The following is a 23,372-nucleotide window of genomic DNA, read 5'->3' on the forward strand; positions in this document are numbered from 1 at the left end:
ATAAGCATTAAAAATCACAATAGCACATATATTTAAAATAATCCTGCCTGTTCAAGGCAGTTTAAAAGGCCAGGCCGGGCTAATGCGATTTTAGAGGGTCCGGGATATTAGGTAGAGTCTATGGTTGTACATTTTCAGAGCCTAGTAGAAGAAACTGACCTGGGTAATTGGTAGAAAAAGATATGGCCAATTTCAACAGTATCTGGGAATAAGCTAGAACTAGTTGTTCTCAAAGGCTTGTTTAAACCACCAGGTCTTCAGGCTCTTATGAAAGGAGGGGAGGGATGGGTCCTGTCTTATTTCTCCAGGAAGGATGTTCCAGAGGTGGGGGGCCACCACTGAGAAGGCCCTCTCTCTCATCCCACCAACCATGCTTTGACGGTGGTGGGAGCGAAAGGAGGGCCTGCCCGGAAGATCTTAAAGTTCGCATACCTATTGATCTATTCACATTTCTATGTTTTTGAACTGCTAGGTTCGCAGAAGCTAACAGCGGGAGCTCACGCCACTCCCTGGATTTGAACCACCAACTTTTGGTCAGCAAGTTCACCAGGGCTCCATCTATCTTTTAAGGCTATCCAAACTGGCAGCCATCATGACATCTGGTGGCACTGAATTCAAAAGTCCTGGATCTCTTGCCTTTCAGGCTCCGTGATCAGTGAATGACTTCAAGTATTATGAAAAACAGAGACGCTCTCTCCCTATCCTTTTCCACAACACTTTGCATATTTTATATGCACCTCCCCTTACTCAACCCCCCTCCTCCAAAGATAGCCTTTTAATTCCCTCACGAATTTGTGATTCAATTTGGAAACAACCCAGCATGGCTGAATCACTGACATGGAAAGGGGAAAAGACCTTGAATTTGAAGTCAAACATCTCCGATTTAGAAATGATAAAGGAGAAGTTAACAGCAGTGCTGAACTCTATTTAAGGGATTGAAATAAGAAAGAAGAGTTTATTTTTAAAAGAAGCACAAGATTGCCATCTGGGGTATTTTGTGGGCATTTCTGCAAGCTAACAATTCATATTTTTTACCAAGAAACTGCATTTGTGGCAGAGCTGTGGGACTTTTTGCCCTTCAGATTTTGTTGGACTGCATCTCCCATGATCAATGAGCATGCTGAGTGGGTTGATCAATATCTTTATAATAACCAAAGGTCCACAGCTTCTCCTTCCTTGGCCTGATCAACATTTGATGTTAGTTCTCTGTTCTGGACCAGCAATTGATACCCATGGGCTGGCAGTGGTCTAAATTAGTTTACCAAACTAAGGCCCGCAGGCTGGATGTGGCCCTCCAAGGTAATTTACACAGTGCCCTAAAGGCTACCTTTCCTCTTCCAATTAATGGTCTCTCACCATTAAGAGAGGAAAAGCAGGGGGAAAGCAGAGTTCACCGGGAAACGAAAGTACAGAATTCTGGGAAATGTAGGTTGGGAAGGCAAGGAGCCCTATGCCAAAGAATTCAAAAGACCCTGCCCTAAACTACATTTCCCAGAATTCTTTGAAAATTCCCCAAAAATCCATGGATGAGTGACATATTCCAAAACTTGATGGGCTAAGAGTGGTAAATGTGTTCTACCACTGTAGCATGTTTCAGCCCAATAGCTGTAACAACAAGGGAAAAGGGAGCCCCTGAAGTTATCCCACTTGCATAATTATTTTAACAAAAAAATTAATGAAATTTTATTACGCTCGTTATAGTAATGAAATTTTCAATAACAATATTTTAGAAACACTTTAGAAATGAAACACCAGTGCCCCCTAATTTTGTAATGGCTTTTGAAACATTTTCTTAATTGATCTCACATGCCTAATTACCTATAATGAAAACTAAACAAAAATCTGCTTATGATGAAACACCTATAGCGGCTATAGAGGAAACTACACAAGAGTCAACTGTAGTAAATAAGTGTAAAGGAAAAATTCCAAAGCTTGCTTATACAGTAAAGATTACACCACACAGACACAATACATTATACCATGTAACAAAATTTGATTTTTTTTTCTGTTCCTGGTTTGAATGTGTTATATCCAGTTTAATTGTGCAATACTTCCTTTGAAAGCTGCTGATATACTCCAGAAACTTCGTTTTTTTTGCCTGCCACAATCTCAATTTTTTATCGTGTCATAAGCGACTTGAGAAACTGCAAGTCACTTCTGGTGTGAGGGAATTGCCCATCTGCAAGGACATTGCCTAGGGGATGCCCAGATGTTTTACCATCTTGTGGGAGGCTTCTCTCATATCCCTGCATGGGAAGCTGGAGCTGAGAGATGGGAGCTCATCACATCTCACAAATTCAAACCGCCGACCTTCAGGTGAGCAGTTCAGCACAAGGGTTTAACCCATTGTGCTCCCACGGCTCCCACAATCTATATTGAATTGGTTGATACTCTAGAGATATTCATTGAAATGTGCTGCAGGATGTTTTAATAAACTTTTTCCATGTTTTATGATAGAACCAATTACAAAATTACAGAATCATAGAGTTGGAAGAGACCTCATGGACCATCCAGTCCAACCCCCTGCCAAGAAGCAGGAAAATTGCATCCAAAGCACCCCTGACAGATGGCCATCCAGCCTCATTTAAAAGCCTCCAAAGAAGGAGCCTCCAGCACACTCAGAGAGTTCCACTGCTAAACAGCCCTCACAGTTAGGAAGTTCTTCCTCATGTTCAGGTGGAATCTCCTTTCCTGTAGTTTGAAGCCTTTGCTCCGTTGCATCCTAGTCTCCAGGGCAGCAGAAAACAACCTTGCTCCCTCCTCCCTATGGCTTCCCCTCACATATTTATACATGGCTATCATGTCTCCTCTCAGCCTTCTCTTCTTCAGGCTAAACATGCCCAGCTCTTTAAGTCGCTCCTCATATGGCTTGTTCTCCAGGCACTTGATCATTTTAGTTGCCCTCCTCTGGACACATTCCAGCTTGTCAACATCTCTCTTCTGGAATGCGTCCAGAGGAGGACAACTAAAATGAATAACGTTTATAACTCAGGAACAGAAAGGGCATTATATAGGGTTGTAGGAGACATATATATTTGAAAGAGCAAAAGCAGTGAAGGAGGGGTGCAGTGACCATAGCAGCCTCCAGATGGCGCTGCTGCAAAAGACATCATTGAGAAAGGGATCAGAGCGAAAATGAAAGTCCCAAGTCTTTTATTTTGCAGAGCTAGAAACTCTCTCCATTGCAAAGACCTGGAAGGAACACTGAAGAAAATCTAGGAAGAAAGGGCAAAGGAAAAACAGATTTACTTCTAATGCTAATACGTTTTCTTTTTAAGGAAAAGATAATTTTAAAACCAATTATGAAGACATTAGGGTGGATCAAGATTTTCTTCAGTAAAAAAATATATCAAAATGCACATTGTAGATGTCACTGTAAAGACATCACTCGCACTTTCCAAAACATCATAATAATAATAATAATAATAATAATAATAATGCTCTGGCTCACAAATGGAACAAACGGAGATGGAGGGCCTGATTCTGGCAGCCCAAGGACAAGCCATTAGAACAAATGCCATCAAAGCCAGAATTGAGAAGTCAAGGAAGCAGATGAAACAATAGACTACATCCTCAGCTGCTGCAAGAAGATTGCACAGACAGACTACAAGCAGAGGCATAACACCGTTGCTCAGATGATTCATTGGAACTTGTGCCACAAATACCATCTGCCTGCGACAAAGAACTGGTGGGATCACAGGCTGGAAAAAAGTTAAAGAAAATGAACACGCCAAACTCCTCTGGTACTTCGGGATTCAGACAGAGTTTTGGAGCACAACACTCCTGATCTCATGATCATGTTAAAAAACAAAGTATGGCTTGTCAATGTTGCAATCCCAGGTGACAGCAGGATTGAAGAGAAACAACTGGAAAAGTTGACATGATATGAGGATTTAAAGATTGAACTGCATAGACTCTGGAACATGCCAGTCAAGGTGGTCCCAGTGGTGATCGGCACGCTGGGTGCAGTGCCTAAAGACCTTGGCCTGCACTTAAACACAATCGGCACTAACAAGATTACCATCTGCCAGCTGCAGAAGGCCACCTTACTGGGATCTACACGCATCATTTGCCGATGCATCACACAGTCCTAGACACTTGGGAAGTGTCCAACATGTGATCCAATACAACAGCTAGCAGAGTGATCTTGTCTGCTGTGGACTCATCTTGTTGTGTTTCTAATAATAATAATAATGATGATGATGATGATGATAATAATATGTTTTGGGAAGTGCAAATAATATAATAATATAATATTATTTCTTACTCGCCTCTCTTCGTGGCTCGAGGAGGGTTACAAAACAATTAAAATGCATAAACACAGCAAAAACATTACAAATACACACACTAAAACTTGCCTCCATAAAAGTTACATACTAAAATAAAAAAATATTGTTTCCAACCAATCTTGCAAGGCTGCAGTCTTGCTGCCATGCAGGAATGTAAGGATTAATGTCACTTGAACTATAATATAATAGCAAACCAAAGATAAGAAAAGCCCTGCCTTTCTCCCATTGATTCCTATGGGCTGCCACTCTTCTTTCTGACCAAGGGAAGCATGGATTTATCTGAAGCGGACCCGGAAATGTGTCGTGGGCGCGTCACTCTATCAGGAATCTATGTTTTCTTCGCTGTCTGATCCTGCGCGACCCACCGCTCTAGGCCGCTGTCTCCCTTCTCCAAAGTTCGGATTTTTCCGCGGGAGTGACGCCATCAGGGTGCGCGCCGCCTGCCAGTGTTTGCCCACGTGTTTGGTGTGAGGACAGCTGCGATGGGGCTGGTTCTAAGGCAAGGGCTGCCCAGGTAAATTTCCAGGGGAAAAAGGGGGTTGGGGAGTGGAATGACAGCTTGACCTCACTGTAAATCCCAGGATTCTATAGCCTTGAGCCCTGGCACTCAAAGTGGGTTCGAACTGCATTAGTTCTGTAGTGTAGATACACACTAAGAGTGCGGAAAGTTCACCATTTGCTCTTTCCCCACTCCATTGTCCTGAACTCTTCTCCTGCAGCCAAGCTCAAGAAATGTTCATGGAAGGATGAAAGAGTCAGTGTTTCCAATTTCATGGAATCATAGAGTTAGAAGAGACCTCATGGGCCATCCAGTCCAACCCCCTACCAGGAAGCAGGAAAATCACATTCAAAGCACCCCCAACAGATGGCCATCCAGCCTCTGTTTGAAAGTTTCCAAAGAAGGAGCCTCCTCCACACTCCGGGGCAGAGAGTTCCACTGCTGAACAGCTCTCACAGTCAGGAAGTTCTTCCTAATGTTCAGGTGGAATCTCCTTTCTTGTAGTTTGAAGCCATTGTTCCACATCCTAGTCTCCAGGGCAGCAGAAAACAAGCTTGCTCCCTCCACCCTATGACTTCCTCTCATATTTATACATGGTGCTCATCATGTCTCCTCTCAGCCTTCTCTTCTTCAGGCTAAACATGCCTGAAGAAAAGGCATGTTCTTCCTTATGTTCAGGTAGAATCTCCTTTCCTGTAGTTTGAAGCCTTTGCTCCATTGCGTCCATGTCTCCAGGGCAGCGGAAAAGAAGCTTGCTCCCTCCTCCCTATGGCTTCCCCTCACATATTTATACATGACTATCATGTCTCCTCTCAGCCTTATCTTCTTCAGACTAAACTTGCCCAGCTCTTTAAGCTGCTCCTCATAGGGCTTGTTCTCCAGGCCCTTGATCAGTTTAGTCGCCCTCTTCTTCTGGACACATTCCAGCTTGTCAATATCTCTCTTCAATTGTACTGCCCAGAATTGGACACAATATTCCAGATGTGATCTAACCAAGGCACAATAGAGGGGTAGCATGACTTCCCTGGATCTAGACCAGTGGTTCTCAAACTGGGGTCCCCAGATGTTTTGGCCTACAACTCCCAGAAATCTCAGCCAGTTTACCAGCTGTTAGGATTTATGGGAGTTGAAGGCCAAAAACATCTGGGGACCCCAGGTTGAGAACCACTGATCTAGACATTGTGCTTGGTGAGTGCCCTGATATTATAACGCTAAATGATAATAATAATAATAATCTCTATTTATATCCCGCCACCATCTCCCCAGAGGGGACTCGGGGCGGCTTACATGAGGCCAAGCCTGATAATACATAACAACAAAATAAATACAGAACAGCAAAAATAATATCACAATAAAATAAGTAGAACATAAGAATAAAATAAAACAGGGCAAAATACAAAGTGAAAAACCAAACACAGTGGGCGGGCCAAATGTACGATATAAAATGATAAAACTCTGGGTGAGATAGCAATGAAAAAGCTATATTTGTAAGAGAAAAGGTTTTGGGGGGTGGAACAGTGGAGTCAGGCCTTAAAAAAGGTGGGGGAAGTGCAAATATGAGGACATCATTATGGGAGAAACAACTGGAAAGAAATATAGGGTCACTCTCCAAAGGCATATCGGAAGAGCTAGGTTTTTAAATCATAGAATCAAGGAAGAGACCTCATGAGCCATCCAGTTTAACCCCCTGCCAAGAAGCTGGAAAATCGCATTCTGAGCACCCCCAACAGCCCCTGGTTAAAAGGTGGAAGGTGTCCAGAGGAGGGCAACTAAAAAGATCAAAGGTCTGGAGACCATGAAGTCCTATGAGAATAATAATAATAGTTTATTTATACCCTCTACCATCTCTCTGAAGGGACTCGGGGCGGCTAACATGGGGCCAAGCCCAAGCGAAATTATAATGAAGAAAAAACATATAAACAAAGCAAAAACATCAAATAAAATACTTAATGATAACATAGTAAAATAGCAATAACAAAATCATAATAAAAACAAAAGATAAAATGGTAATAGAATTAGACAAAGAGAGCGAGGCCCATGACTAAGGTGAAAAGAAATTGATAAAACCCATAGGTGAGATAGGTAGAAGTGCTATGATTTATGAGGGGGCTCAGATGGAATAACAGTGGAATAAACATCAACTGAGAGATAAGGTGAAGAACATCAGGTAGACAAGTTGGACTAGGGATGGGGCATGGCATGGAAATTGGTAGTTCAGTCCCCAAAGGCACACCGGGAAAGCTAGGTTTTGAAACTTTTTCTAAAGGCTGTCCGGGTATGTGCCTGTCTGGGGAGTGTGTTCTAGAGCCATGGGGGCCACCACGGAGAAGGCCCTCCCCCTCGTCCCCACAAGCCGCGTCTTTGACGTAGGCAGGAGCGAGAGAAGGGCCTCCCCCGAAGATTGAAGAGAAGCGTCTTAAAGAGCTGGGAATGTTTAGCCTGAAGAAGAAAAGGCTGAGATGAGACATGACAGCCATGCATAAATATATGAAAGGACATAATAAGGAAGTGGGAGCAGGTTTGTTTTCTGCTGCCCTGAAAACTAGGACTCAGAAGAATGGGTTCAAATTACAGGGAAGAAGATTCAACCTGAAAATTAGGTAGAAGTTCCTGACTGTCAGAGCTCTTCCATGACAGAAATTTTGCCTTGGAGTGTGGTGGAATCTCCTTCCTTGCAAGCTTTTAAACATGGCCATCTGTCATGGGTGCTTTGCAAGGCAGGGGGTGGACTAGTTGGCCAATATGGTCTCTTCCAACTCTTATTCTATGACAATCTTTCACATCTTTAAACAGAAGAGGTTTGCCACTGCCATTGTCTGTGAATCTGAACAAATCTTGCCAAGAAAACCCTGTGATTTGTTCCCCTTAGGATCACCATAAGTTAGAAACAACTTGAAGGCACACAGCAACAACAACAACAAGGGAAGCTTGAGTGAGAAAGGGTTAGGCCAGTGGTTCTCAACCTGGGGTCCCCAGATGCTTTTGGCTTACAACTCCCAGAAATCCCAGCCAGTTTACCAGCTGTTAGGATTTCTGGGAGTTGAAGGCCAAAATCATCTGGGGACCCCAGGTTGAGGACCACTGGGTTAGGCCATTCTCATTTTAAGAGCTCAGGTAATTTACAATTAAAAATAATTCCTCAAGTATGCTTTCACTTTGCTAACATACGCCTGTTTCCCTTTTATGTCCTGACCTATAGCCTTTTCATGAGGCAGTCTGACTTGTATAAAGTCATGTTAAGGTGACCCAAGTCAAGTTGAATAATAGGCCATTGTCTGAATGTTATCAAGAGTGATCTGATGACCAGGTTTTTTTTTCTAAGCAGTTAGGAGCTGTATCCTGCTTAGTGGCCTGCTTCCCACTCAACTGGAAATAACTTTAGAGTCTATTTATGGGCCCCCTGGTGCTGCAGCGGGTTAAACCGCTGAGCTGCTGACCGAAAGAGGGATGAGCTTCCACTGTTAGGACCAGCTTTTGTCAACCTAGCAGTTTGAATACATTCAGCTGTGAGTAGGTCAATAGGTACTGCTTCTGGTGGAAGGTAACAGCGCTCCATGTAGTCATGCCGGCCACATGACCTTGGAGGTGTCTACGGACAATGGCGGCTCTTTGGCTAAGAAATGGAGATGAGCACCACCCCCCAGAGTCGGGCACAACTGGACTTAATGTCAGGGGAAATCTATACCTATTTATGGGCCCATTATGCAGGTTCACTTATCTTAAGATGTGGAGAAAGTATAATATAAAGGAAGTAATGTCCATGCTTTGGAGAAAGTTTGTTCAAGTTTCCTGTTTTAATTTCACATAAGATTTTTATAGAAAGTTGAAGATTGCTTAGAATATAATTTATAAATCGAACCATTGAGTTACTATTTTTAAAAATAATTTTGACACTTTCAGGACTTTTCATACAGCTGGTCATTGGGGTGTGGAGTAGGGAAAATAGAAATGTCTAGAAATAATTTTGGATAGATACTAAATTCATAGGTTCTGTTGCACCTCAGCAGGAGTTCACCTTGCTCACAGCACTCACCAAGAAACCAAACATGGTGATAAAGAGTTTATTGATAAAAACACATATAAAAAGGGCCAAAGGCACCTTTAGCAAATGGAAGGGTAAAAATCCAAGAGTGAATAAAGAAAGCAAGTCTCAAAGGCAATAGGTAAATCAAGAAAACAATTGTTAAAACATGAATATGAATCCAGGAAACAAGAGGCAAAACATGGGCATGAATCCAAAGGTAAATCCAGAAAACAAGGAGCAAAACTTGCGCGTGAATGTTGGGTCTTGAACTAAAGGCATGCACTACGAACGAGACGGGAGTTCGTCATTCCAGTAGCGACATTGCTTGATCTAAAATCCTAACAGCTCTCTCACTAATTTAGGGACTGCAAAACATCAACACATTCCTTTGACCTTGAGAGGCCTGCTTTTGCCTCTCTCACAGATTTTCCTGCACCTGAATCTTCCTCCTCAGAAGCAGCCTGGTATCTCTGTCTAAGCCAGCTTCTCCCTTGGATGAGCTAATGTTTTCCTCCTCTCCCTGCCTGTTGGATTCCAAAACAGTTCCACTTTCGCACTCTGTCTCAGCAAACGCATCTTGCTCTGAAACCCCTTCCATTCCCTCATCTACAAAACTATCATTTTGCTCCAAAACCCCCTCTGTTTGCTCACCTACAGAACCATCAGGCCCCGAACCCCCAAACCCCTTATCTTCATCTGTCTAAACCATAACAGGTTCTTTAATTAGTGCAGATTTACAAAATGAAGCCTGCAAACTTGAAGAATCATTTTGAGATGGTATGTTGAAAAATCTGTGTTATGAGATTAAATCATACCTACTGAATATCTGAAGTTTAGAGAAGTGTTGCCTTCTCTGTGTTTTAATATTTTAATGCTTGACTTCCCTATGTTTTAATATTTTAATGCTTTAATATTTTAATGTATATTTATAATTTTGTTGTTTATTTAATGTTAATTTGTTGTGTACTGTGATTGTTTGTTGCTGTTGATATTAATGGTTGCCAGTTGTAAGCCACCCTTGGGGGTTGAGAAGGACGGGATATAAATGTTTGAAATCAAAAAATAAATGAACTACTCTATATAACTAATCCAGGCATTTCCAACCTTGTATTTTTTATATGTTTTGGGCTATAATACCCCATAATCTATGGCCAGGGGGCTGTAGTGGCGCAGCGAGCTAAACTGCTAAGGTGCAGAACTTGCCGACTAGAAGTTTAGTGGTTTGGATCCATGGGATGGGCTGAGCTCCCATTGTTAGCCCCAGCTTCTGCCACCCTAGCAGTTTGAAAACATGCAAATGTGGGTAGATCAATAGGTACTGCTTTGGCAAGAAGATAAGCCGCATCAAGTCCTTCGGGAGATGCTAGTGGGGTACAAATAAAGTTAATAAATAATAATAATAATAATAATAATAATAAGCAGCACTCTATGCAGTCATGTTGACCACATGACCTAGGAGGCGTCTATGGACAACACTGGCTCTTCGGCTTAGAAATGGAGATGAGCACCACCCCCCAGAGTCTGACATGATTGGACATAATGTCAAGGGGAAACATTTACTTAATCTATGACAATTGCCCAGATTAGCCTGACCTTTTAAGTGTTATAGCAGGGGTTCTCAACCTGTGGGTCCCCAGGTGTTTTGGCCTACAACTCCCAGAAATCCTGACAGTTGGTAAACATACTGAAAACATAGGCTGTGTGTGTCTAGGAACAAGTTGGGCAAAAGCCTGGAAATTGCTTGAAATGTTTACCTTGGCTGTGGCAGAGATATGGTTGACCTTGATTTTCTTCTTTTCAGGCTGAAGTCATTCAACAGGCTGCAGGTTATAATACAGCACTTAGTGAGTATAAAGGTCTCCTTTGTGTTGGATGGGTTGGCATTATGATAGCAAAACAAAGAATGGTGCACTTTATTCTGCAAAGCAAAGTGTTTTGAGGCTTTGCTTTTCCATCAGAAGCCTGAACTAAAACCACTTTTGAAACTAAAGGGGGCCTTGAAAGTAATTTATGTTATGATGAGTTGTTATTATTATTATTGTTATGTTTGTTTATACCCCACTTTTCTCTCCAACAAGGAGTCTCAAAGCAATTTACATTAAAAGCCTTTCAGTATAGTTTAAAATCTACAAATATATAAACATTAACATAGAATTAAATGTGCTTGGTATTTTAAAAAATTAATTAAAGACCATAAAAACTAAAAACCACTGAATCTAAAAAAATGCTGTTTGAATGGGATAAGGGCTCTATGGGTGTGCACAAGGATCCTAGATATACACAGGACTGGGGAACTGTGACCCTCTAGATTTTGTTTAACCACATGTCCCATTATCCCTCAATATTGGCTGCGGCTGATGGGAGGTGCAGTCCAACAACATCTGGAAAGTTGCATGATTCTTACCCTTGTTCTGGAGAACAGCATGCATCCTCTATGAACCAACTTGCCCTTGGCAGTGTTATCTTACAAATCCTAATTGTGGTTGTTTTTGTTCCATACAGAGTATGTCTGGGACTGCGGATTCTTCACCTGATGTTCTGCTTGAGAAAAAAGGGTGTGCTGGTGTTATAACTATGAATAGACCCAAGGCTCTGAATGCATTAACTCTTTCCATGATTCGACAGATATATCCACAACTGAAGGTTGGTAATTCGATTTAAATGGCCAGTCCAATCCCTATATTTCCAGAGAATGGGGTAGCAAAGGACTCAGGAACTGTGGCAAAAACTGAGGCCCCTCCTACACTGCCCTGTATCCCAGGATTGGATCCCAGATTATCTGGCAGTGTAGACTAGTATAATCCAGTTCAAAGCAGATAATCTGGGACCAAATCCTGGGATATAGGGCAGTGTAGATACAGCCTCAGTGGGAATTAGTACCTCAACATTGTTTAATCAGGACCTAACCCAGTCTGCAAGTTCTTTTCTCCTTCTCTCAGAGTCTGCCCCTTTGCAGAAGAATGGAGAGCGAGATTCCTTTTACACCCAGAATGAGCAAAATGTGGTTCTTGAATCACATGTGACACTTAGCACCCTAGGCATCACCCTCAAATCTCTCAGGGCCCTTCCACACAGTCCTATATCCCAGAATATCAAGGCAGAAAATCCCACATTATCTGAGTGTTGATTCAGATAACCCAGTTCAAAGCAGATATTGTGGGATTTTCTGCCTTGATATTCTGAGACATAGGGCTGTGTGGAAGGGCCCTCAGATCCTCCCATTTATTTTTTTGAAAATTGCCTTGGGGATTTTTTCACCCTCCTAACTACCAGTCCACAGCCCATCATCAAATGCAGCAGATTCCTCTTTCAAGAGGGAAAAAATAGGCATAATGATGCACTGCACCCAATCAGAGTAGCCCACTGGTTCGGTGCAGAATTAGGAATGTTTTATTTTTCTTTACACTGTGCAGGTTCCTTTCCTGCTTCCAGGTGGTAGTTAGAGGCTTGGCTAGCTACTCGAAAGCCAGTTATATGTGCTTTGCTCTTCTTTCCTCCTTCTTGATGCCTGGAACTCCAATTCACAACCAAAGTGCACTTTTGTTTGGGCTTTGATTTCTGATGCCAGCACTTCTTATAGTCTTTTATGTTCGTTTTTAGCCAACATGTATTCTAAGCAGTTTTTACTGTTTGCAATTTTTATCCAACTGGATGCTCTTAATCCCATTACCTGTATAACTTGTATGCTACAGTGTAATAAGGGTCTTTGGACCATAATAAAAATGTTGATATTGGATTTCTGACATTAGCCATTGGAAGGCTACTCACAGTTGTAGCAGTTATAGCATTTCAAATCGATACCCCTTGATTACTCTTTCCACTTGAATATTGATAGCAAAAAATGTGGACCGACTTTTGGAAATTCAGGGCCCTTCCACACAGCCATATAACCCAGAATATCAAGGAAGAAAATCCCACAATATCTGCTTTGAACTGGGATATCTGAGTCCACACTGCTACATATTCCAGTTCAAAGCAGAAAATGTGGGATTTTATTCAGCTGTGTGGAAGGGGCCTCATTGAACCTGAGTTGGAATCTAAATTCTGTCTAGAATACCTGATCTGTCTCCAGGTTTTTTTGGATTTCAACTCCCAGAAATCCACCCAGCTTACCAGCTTTAGGAATGGTGGGAACTGAAGTTCAAAACATCTGGAGGTTCAAAGGTTGAGAACCACTGGCACTCTAGCCAAGGAAAAGAATACATAACATGATTTTTGTTCGTGGGCTATAAATGTCATTTTCTAATTGGTTCTATCATAAAAACATGGAAAATGTTTATTAAACTGCAAAAACTTTCTTTTTGCAGGACATCCTGCAACACATTTTACTATAGTTTTTCAATGAACATCTCACAGAGTCTCAACCAATTTAACCTAACCTAATTTTTTGGAGTATAATAATTGCTTTTCAATTAAACAGGAAATAACACTTTCAAACCAGGACAGATTTTTCCCCAAATTTGTTACATAGTGAAATCAGTGAGTCTTCCACATAGCTGAATAAAATATCACATTATCTGCTTTGAACCAGAATATATGGCAGTGTGGATATCCCAGTTCAAAGCAGATATTGTGGGATTTTCTGCCTTGATATTCTGGGTTATATGGCTGTGTGGAAGGGTCCTATGATAAGGTAGTGCTTCAGGTCAATTCATCAATGTTTTATGATTCCAGGGCAATCGGATCAAGATCATTTTCTGGTGGGGGGGGGGTGGTAGTGGTGGTGGTGGAGCAATTGCATATTGCTGATCTTCTGAAATAAAAGTTTTTCTTTATTTTGTTTTTTTAGAAATGGGAACAGGATCCCGACACCTTTCTAATTATCATAAAGGGTGCTGGAGATAAAGCTTTCTGTGCAGGGGGTGATATCAGAGGTGAGGATTTGAGTGTCACAGAGCTAAGAATCCAACATTTTTTCTGTTTGGTGGTGCCATCTCATATAAAAAATAAGCACTCACATTAGTCTTATGCTTTGGGGTTTAAATAAGGTTGTGAGGTCTGTTGGAAAGGGGTTTACAAGTGGAACATCCAGGGTGGGAGAAAGAAAGTGTGAATCTTCCAATAGGCCTGCTTGATTAGCATTTAATAATAATAATAATTTATTTATACCCTGCTACCATCTCCCAGAGGGACTCGGGGTGGTTCTCAAAGCACTCAAATTGCAAACATGCAATATTCAAAAATGCAAATACAACAGCACAAAGCAACCAACAACCAGTATAATAGCCCTGCAGCTTCAAAGCCTGGCTGCTTCCTGCCTCGGGATCCTTTGTTGGGAAGTGTTAGCTGGCTCTGATTGTTTCATATGAGGAATTCCCCTGTTTTCTGAGTGTTACTCTTTATTTATTGTTCTGATTTTAGAGATTTTTTAAAAATACTGGTAACCAGATTTTGTTCATTTTCATGGCTTCCTCCTTTCTGTTGAAATTGTCCACATGCTTGTGGATTTCAATGGCTTCTCTGTGTAGTCTGACATGGTGGTTGTTAGAGTTTCCCAGCATTTCTGTTCTCAAATAATATGCTGTGTCCAGATTGGTTCATCAGGTGCCCTGCTATGGCTGACTTCTCTGGCTGAAGTAGTCTGCAGTACCTTTCATGTTCCTTGTTTTGTGTTTGCTGCATTTGGGGATCCCTATGTAGACTTGTGCACAACTGCATGGTATGTGGTGTGCAGAAGTGAGAGGATCCTTGTCATTTACTGAACGCTGGATTTTCAGATCTTGCCAAGAAAACCCTGTGATTCATTCGCTTTAGGGTAACCTTACATGAGAAATGAGTTGAAGACACACAATAACAACAAACTGGCCCAGAGTTGAGGCTTATTTTGTTTTCTTGGCTATGTTGTGCTGTTTATCATGTTTATTGCAGAGTCAACATCCTTAGTATTTCAGGCATTCCAGTGACCAATTTTGATACTTTTTTTTTTTTGCAAGCTATCTTTGAATCAAGGAAAAGTGGAGACAGTGTTGCACAAGATTTCTTCAGAGAAGAATACGTCCTGAACAATGCAATTGGTATGTATGCCAGTCCATTGAAGTGCAGGTCACTAGTGTAGCGTTTAACTGATTTAATCTGATGCTTTTTATTGATATTTTTTGATTTTTAAAAATGTGTTCTGGTTTTTTATTGCCCTGCTTGTGTCTTATTTTATTGTTAGCAGTTTTTTTTAGAGTTTTGTTAAGCTAAGTGTGTTTTTGGAAAAAAAAACAACCACCAACAAAACTTTTGTTTAGAGTGTACACCAAAATACTTATGATGGTGCACATCTATATGTCTATATCAGAAACTATACAAATATTAACATATTTTCCCATTAATATTGATATAGGCATTAAAAGGCATATAAAATACTCCCTCTGGAATTCAGAATGGAATGATTACCTGTGGGAAATCTCACTTGAAAAAAAATGTTGTGTTATACAAATTTACAAGGTCATTTTGTGCTTTGCATTATTTTAAACACAAATGTATTACTGTATTTATGACAGGTACCTGTAAGAAACCATATGTGGCACTTATTGGTGGAATTACAATGGGCGGTGTAAGTAGAAACGTATTTTTAATACATTGGATTGACATATTTCATTTAGTTTGAGAAGTTTCAGTGGATCAACTTTACTGGTTTCAGGAGCTCCTTCTACACTGCCATATAATCCAGTTCAAATCAGATAATCTGGATATTGAATAGTTGCCACATGTAAAACTTCCTTGAGTCTCCTTTCGGGTAGAGAAAGGCTACAAATAGAGTAAATAAATAAATATTGTATTGCAGTGTAGAAGGGCCCAAAGAGTGATGTTTGACATGTTAATAAAATTGACTGTTTTAGTGCTTCTGATATGCTCACAAATGTACTATTCATTGAGGCACATTTTGTCTGACAAGCACTTTACGTGTACATTTTCATAAAGCTCTTTACTTGTTTTGTGGAAAGGAAAGCATACCTTGGCAGAGGTGAATTTCCAGATAGATGCAGAGAAAGGAAGTCATGTTTGTCCTGGAAGGACAGAAATGCTTAGCGGAGAGGGATTCCAAGGCAAGGGGAAGTTTTGAGGCAGACACCAAAGGTTGAATGGCTGGAGGGAGAAGATGAGACAGTATATTATGCCCTGCAAAGCAGACACCTAAGGAAAAGGTAGGTACAAGAGAGTCCTGAGGAAAAGTAAGAGTAAGAAAATGCCACAACAAAGTGAAGGGCTATGAGCAAGAGAGTCAGCAGGGCTGACAAGCGTAAACACAGTAAAACTCCTGCATTTTCTGAGCGGAGCACAGAGAGAGAAAGAACACTAGGTGTCGCTTGTCCTAATAGTGCAACACTGCCCAGCCCCTATAAAGTTCTTGGCTTCTGTGGAATTGCATGTGTCATCTCTGTAAAAGTCTTTTCCCTGTATGTCTGTGTATACACATACATACTGTATATATTCTCCTACTAACCGTTGGACACCATCATATACTTAATCTCTGTGCAGGCACCAAATGTTCTCAATTTGCAACAAAAAAGAAAATCCTTTTGTCGTGCCTCTTCTAACAGACCCAATTCCACCACTTGTTATCAGTGTCTTTCCACTTCTTGCGATCCTGTCATGTTGTTAATTAACAGTGTGTGATCTATTACTAAAGGTAAAGGTTTCTCCTTACATTAAGCCTAGTTGTGTCTAACTCTGAAGGGTGGTGCTCATCTCCATTTCTAAGCTGAAGAGCCGGCGTTGTCCGTAGGCACCTCCTAGGTCATGTGGCCAGCATTACTGCGTGGAGTGCTGTTACCTTCCCACCGAAGCGGTACCTACTGATCTTCTCAGATTTGCATGTTTGTGAACTGCTAGGTTGGCAGAAGTTGAGGCCAACAAAAGGAGCTCACCCCACTCCCTGGATTTGAAACACCGACCTTTCGGTCAGCAAGTTCAGCTCAGCGGTTTTACCCGCTGCACCACCTGGGAGCTATAACTACTTAGTGTAAATTAACAAAAGACTCGTTTTAATCCACTTGGTTTGATAAAACTGTTATTACTATGTTTATTTATACCCTGCTTTTTCTCTCTACCAGGAGATTCAAAGGGGCTTACATTAAAAACATTTCCATACAATTTAAAATATACAAACATTGAAACAGAATTAAATATCATTGGTATTTTAAAAAGTGAAAATTCATAAAAACATATTCAAAACGATGAATTCGTTGCAGAGTGACTAGACCCTTATCTGACAAAAAGAGCAAAAGAAGGGGGAACTCATTGGAATGCTTCCACTCATCCGTGTCTAGCAGGAGTAAGTTGAGTTTCCTACAATGTTCTAGGCTTCATGTTGCTACAAGACATGGCTGAAACTGGTTTGTTGATCTTTGCCACTCTGCATCTGTCATGGTTTTGCTTAGGTTTGGTTTGAGAGAGACTGAAAAGACTGTGATTTCAAATGTGCAGTATATCAATATATCTCACAATTTCTGAAGCTTTAAGGCATTCCCAGTCTTTTCTGTAGTTAGTTGTCATAGAATCATAGAGTTGGAAGAGACCACATGGGCCATCTAGTCCAACCATGTCTGCCATGCAGGAAAAGAACAATCAAAGTATCCCCAGCCTCCAAAGAAGGATTCTCAAGTCAAAAATAAGCAGAGTGTTTGAGCATTATTGTTGCAGTAGGTAGTGAATTCAAACCAAAATTGCTTATCAACCAAGGTACTCGATACTTAAAGGTCTTGCACACGCAGAGTGCGTTGTGGGAAATTGCAACCGAATCTTGTTTTATTTTATTGAGTATTTAATGAGTTCTGCAGATGTTTCCTTGTTTAAACTATCTGTCTTTAAATGAGATATACCAGAAGGGAACTTAGGTACAAAGATGGAAACATCTGCCAAGATAAAATACCGCGGGGTAGGCCAGGATGAAAAGCAGAACGCTTCCACTTATGGCAACCAGTAGGACTTCAGTGGGAACATTTTATTAATTTCTGGGCCACTGAATTCACGTTGAAGGGGGAAATGGAAGATTAAATGGATTATCTTATAGAGGCCTAGTACAGCCTTATATACAGAAACCCAGTAAATGTTTACAAAGTTGTTTAGTATATCTTTTGCCATTGGTCTGCTGCAGAGTCATTAGTTTATGCAACAGTTTTATAAGCAAAGAATGGACTGTAGACGAGCTCTGTAAGTAGGAGATGAGATGTTTAAGAATGTTTTCTCTAAAAATTGCAAATGCTGGCTATTCAGAAATCATAGACAAACAGAGCTGGAAGAGATCACAAAGGCCACCCAATCCAACACTATTCTTTTGTGAAGGAACACTCAATCAAAGCACTTCTAATAGATGACTGCCCTTTTTTTCTTAAAAAAACCCCCTGAGATATCATCTATATAAATAAAAATGTAATGTTCGTTTGTGGGATTAACACAACTCAAAAACCACTGGATGAATTGACACCAAATTTGGACACAAGACACCTAACGACCCAATGTATGTCCTTCACTCAAAGGATGTATTAATTTTAATTTAATATTAATGTTTATTGGTATTGTATGTGTTCTAAGGCATTGAATAATTGCCTATACGTAAGCTGCTTTGAGTCCCCTTCAGGATAGGGAAAGGCAGGGTATAAATAGGGTAAATAAATAAATAAATAAATAAATAAACAAAATGAGCCTGTCATGCTTTGGGCATATCATAAGATGAAATGGCTCATTTGAAAAGAGTGTGTTTGAAGAAGGCATTAGGAAAAGGCGAAAAATGCATGATAGGTGGGTTGACTCAATCAAAGAAGCCTCAGCCCTCAGTTTGAAGTCCTGAGCAGGATAGCTAATGATCAGGACTCTTGGAGGTCCCATCATAGGATCTCTATAACTTTAATTTTAATGTTGCTAGCCAATAACAACAATAAATAAGCTTCTGTACTGCTGGGAGTGCATTCATCACCAGTGTGAATGAACATGGGCCTGTATTATTGAAGGTTTTCATGGCCGGAATCACTGGGTTGATGTAGATTTTTTAGGCTATGTGGCCATGTTCTAGAAGCATTCTCTCCTGACATTTTGCCCGCATCTATAGCAGGCATCAGACCTCACAACCTCTGAGAATGCCTGCCATTAATGCAGGTGAAACATCAGGAGAGAATGCTTCTAGAACATGTTCATACAGCCTAAAAAATCTACAATAACCCAACATGGGCCTGGTTTGAAGATCCAGTTGTTAACCATGTGTTCTTTCCCTCCCCGTCCCATGGCCTTGAAGGTGAAGGATAGCATTGTGTTCCTTCCTTTCCCTTAAGAATAGTTGTGATTGTTCCAAAGAGCACTTTATAGCACTTTGCACCCAGAAAGTGCTTGCTAAGTGTTACAGCAAAGACAGCTTATTAATGTATTCAGAGCTGAGTGACATCCAATTAGCAAAGTTCTTCTTTGTGCATTTGTTGTCTGGCTAAGTGAATTCACACCCCCTCCAGCTATGAGGCGAGTGCAGTAAGCAATTGTTGTGATAATGACGCACGGGTGAAGGTAGTGTCGCTTTGGATGAGCACTTAGCTGAATGTTCCTGCTTTTTGTAATCATCTATTGGCAGCACCGAGTTGTAATTCTAACAATTCATTTGTCATCTGTTCATTTCAGTAAACAGCCACCGACACGCAGGATACCATTTCACAGCCATTAGTTATTGTTTTTCACGCTGTTTGTGCCTCACCGTTTGCGCAGGAGGTGGGCGTTTGAAAGTCATGATGAGCAAAGGTGGATTTTGCAGGTCAATTTCCCTTTATGAATCACCTCGAAGACTAAGATCTTCCAGTGAGGCCCTGCTCTCGGTCCTGCCACCATCACAGGCACGTTTGGCGGGGACGAGAGACGGGGCCTTCTCAGTGATTGCCCCCTGGTTATGGAACTCCCTTCCTGGCAATTTTAGATCAGCCCCCTCCCTCCTGTCCTTCAGAAGGATGGTGAAGACCTGGCCGTGGGACCTAGCCTTTGGGGCAGTGCAGTGAGGCAAAATGGTGTCCTGAGATGGTTTTTAAACAACAGATTTTAATGTGGATATAAGTGATTTTAATGTTTGCATATGTTTATGGGTTTATGTCCTGGCATTGAATGTTTGCCATTTCTATGTTTGTGCTCCGCCCTGAGTCCCCTGCGGGGTGAGAAGTGCGAAATATAAATGTTTTAAATAAATAAATGAATAAATAAACAAATGTAAAGTAAATATTTTAATTGCATGCACTTTTTTCTGCAGAGTTTTCAAGACAGTTGTCAGTTAAAGTACTGTATTGTGATAGTTGCCCTTGAATTGCATGGATACTGGTCATAGTGGAGTTCAGATGCTAGCATGCCAAACCTGGAAGTAAAATATTTTCATTGGTCCAGCTAGTTCAGTTTGTCTCATATAGGAGAAGAAGCTATGTTTCTCCAGTTGTTTTGACAAAACCATTTCCATCGACCCATCCCTAATGGTCAGTTTGTAAGGGAGTGCAGGAATTGGTAAACATTGACTGACAGTAGCACTCTCTGGTTAGGAGACTTTGTCAGTCCTATTTGGAGATGTCAAAGTATGCATTCAGGACTTCCTTGCCAGCAAAGCACGTGACATCCCCCAGGTTTTGGCCTAGTCCTCGATATTGTGTGTGCTTTGATTTATGCCGCTTAATGACATCTTTAATAGGAAAGTCTGGTATCATTTGAAGCAGTATCATGCTTATCTCTGTGTGCGATTGATAGAACTTCCCTTTCCATTTTTTTGCATGTAAGAATTAAAAATTGTAGAGAAATATCAGTATTGGGTGAGGTATGTTTTCTACTCTAGGCCGTCCCCAAGTTACAAACAAGATAGGTTGTATAGGTTTATTCTTAAGTTAAATTTGTATGTAACAGGTACGTTTTTAAGTGTAACTCCTCACACACACATACATGCATGCATGCATGCATGCAGGCTTTGGATAGCATAGGGAAGGGTTAGCACCCCTGTAGTGTTTGTTTTGCTCACTGTGCCCTTGATCAAAAGATTTCATCTCACTTTCTGTCTTTGTGATAATTGGATTTTGAAAAATGTGGCTTGTTATGGAAACAAGGGTTGGGGATAAAGCTTCAGTGGAGACCCCCTTTCCCCATGGAAACTCCTTCAGGAGTGAATTTCCCTTCTGAGGAGTAGATTTCTCTCACTTCCTGTTGGTTTGTAAGTTGAATGTTAGTAACTCCAGGACCGCCTGTACTTTTACATTTCGTTGGTTGAAGTGATCTATTATTTAATTTTTTCCTGGTCTTTTAGAATTATTTTCTTAAGATTCTCCAGGTCCTTTAATCTGACTCTGTGGTAAGCTTCCTCTAATCCTGTTACCTTTTTTGAGATTTTTAGAGAGACCATCTCTCTTAGGAATCTCTAAATCCCCCCAGTGTCAGGTATGTAGCGGCGGGGGGGGGGGGGGGGTCTGAGTGGCATCAGCCCCCCCCCCCCCAATTCTCAGGGTGGTCTGTGAGAAGGCCTTACTGGTACATTATTTAAACTGTTACATTATTCATATAGTGATCTGATCACCATGCTCAATATATTCCATATGTGTGGGAGTATTGGGATAACAATACAAAAGGTTTGCTAGGGTAGATCCTCAGCGAATCAAACTCAGCCCCCCCCCCCCAATCAAAATCTTGGCTACGGGCCTGCCCAGTGTGATTCTGTGGTCAACTTCTGGCAGATGTTGACTTATAAAGACATGCTGGAAAATCTAGAGATTCCGAGAGATGTTCTCTTTGTACAATTTTGTCCTTTATTTGCAATTTTTCACTTTCGTGGGGGTCTAGTGTCCCCAATTGCAGTGAATATGGAGGGCTGGTTGTAGTTATTTAACTTGTTTCCTCTTTCGATGCTTCATATCATCTGTTTATTTATGATGTCCTTGTGCTTTTGGAATTATTACTATACAGTGGAGTCTTGACTTAAAGAGCATACCAACTTAAGAGCATTTTGAGTTGAGAGCTGTCATTCGGCCTGGGTTTAGCTTTGACATAAGAGCAGTATTTTGAGTTAAGAGCCAGTGCCAGGGGGAGCGCTAGCACAAGAATACAGGACTTCAAAACTTTAAGGGAGCAGCCTCTGTGCCTTGTACTTCGTGCTCTTGTACGTTTTGGCAGATTGCTGTCTGCTTTGCTCTTGTCCGCTTTGAGGAACTTGGGTTAGTTGATTTTGTGTGGTTTTTATTCCTGGTATGTTTGGTTTCATAAAGGAAGAGATGGAGAGAGAGCAAGAGAGGGAGGGGGGCTGGAATGAGTGCAGTGTGAAGAAATGCTTCTGCCTCTTCATGTTGTGCTCCTACCGTTTTAAAGTTGATCTTTCTTTTTTACTTTTCCATGTGAATGTGCATTTATACACTAATTGTTATTTATAAAATACATTTTCTTCTATCAAAAAATGGGGGAGAGGGAGGTATTTTGAGTGGTCAGAATGGATTAGTATTTCAGTGGGGAAATTGGCTTTGAGAGAAGAGTGATTTGAGTTAAGAGCTTAGTCTTGGAACAAATTAAACTTTTAAGTCTAGGTGTCATTTTATTTATTTATTTATTTAAAACATTTATATTCCCCACTTCTCACGCCAAAGAGCACAGCATATACACGGTAAACATTCAATGCCGGGACACAGATTCACTTACAATACATAAACATTAAAAACATTTATCAAAATATTAAAATACACCATTTAAAACTGTCCTAATCATCCGCGTCAAATCTAATTGGCCTGGTAACCTTTCCTATTTCCACTTTATAGCCCTGTCCCCCAAGCTTGGTCCCACAGCCAAGTTTTTACCATCCTTCTAAAGGACAGGAGGGAGGGGCCAACCTGATCTCACCAGAAAGGGAATTCCATAGCTAGGGATCAATCGCCGAGAAGGCCCTGTCTCTCGTCCCCACCAATTGTGCCTGTGACAATGGCGGGATGGAAAGCAGGGCCTCCCCGGAGGATCTTAATCTCCGCGATTGTAGTTACTTATTTTCTCAAATTGATTCTTTTGTATGCTGTCCTGGCAGACCCGTAGCCAGGATTTCGTTTCGGGGGGGGGGGGGGGGGGCTAAAAAATTTTCAGGGAGGGTTTCGGGGGGGGGGGCTGAGTTTCAGGGGGGGCTAAGTCTGAGTGAAAGAGGGTCTAGCCTAGCAAACCTTTTGTATCATTACCCCTATACCCTCATGCATATGGGATATATTGAGTATGGTGATCAGATCATGATATAAATAAACATAACAGTTTAAATAATGCACCAGTAAGGCCTTTTCGCGAACCACCATGAGAATTTCGGGGGGGGGGGGGCTAAAGCCCCTCAAGCCCCCCCCCCCCCCCCCCCCCCCGGCTACATGCTTGTGTCCTGGTATCTTGAAATGCAGTCTGGGATATCAATATTGTAATACATTAATTAAAATACAGTACACATTGTGTGTTGAAAAGCTAGAATATGAATAAGAAGTTTCCTCAACACATTTCCCTTGGTCTGTTGTAGTGTGTGCCACGCATGTACTCTCCAGTGTAATTCAAAGACATCCAGTAGATGGTGTTGTAGAGCTACTCTCATATTTCCTTTGGGAGTCAACACTTTGCATGGCATGCA

The 23,372-nt window shown here is 41.3% G+C and overlaps 1 protein-coding gene across 1 annotated transcript in view; it reads left to right on the top strand.

Moving 5' to 3' along the window:
- The first annotated feature begins 4,647 nt into the window (after nt 1–4,647).
- The window catches only part of HIBCH (3-hydroxyisobutyryl-CoA hydrolase), a 65,733-nt gene continuing 47,008 nt past the window's right edge, over nt 4,648–23,372 (top strand). Inside the window, exons 1-6 of the mRNA XM_067470861.1 lie at nt 4,648–4,803; nt 10,614–10,656; nt 11,315–11,455; nt 13,602–13,686; nt 14,746–14,826; nt 15,301–15,353. Of these exons, the coding sequence (XP_067326962.1) occupies nt 4,772–4,803; nt 10,614–10,656; nt 11,315–11,455; nt 13,602–13,686; nt 14,746–14,826; nt 15,301–15,353 (435 nt within the window). The 5' untranslated portion in view covers nt 4,648–4,771. The remainder of the gene's footprint in view (nt 4,804–10,613; nt 10,657–11,314; nt 11,456–13,601; nt 13,687–14,745; nt 14,827–15,300; nt 15,354–23,372) is intronic.

This window comes from Anolis sagrei, chromosome 1, assembly GCF_037176765.1.
Source record: "Anolis sagrei isolate rAnoSag1 chromosome 1, rAnoSag1.mat, whole genome shotgun sequence".
Taxonomy (NCBI): Eukaryota; Metazoa; Chordata; class Lepidosauria; order Squamata; family Dactyloidae; genus Anolis; species Anolis sagrei.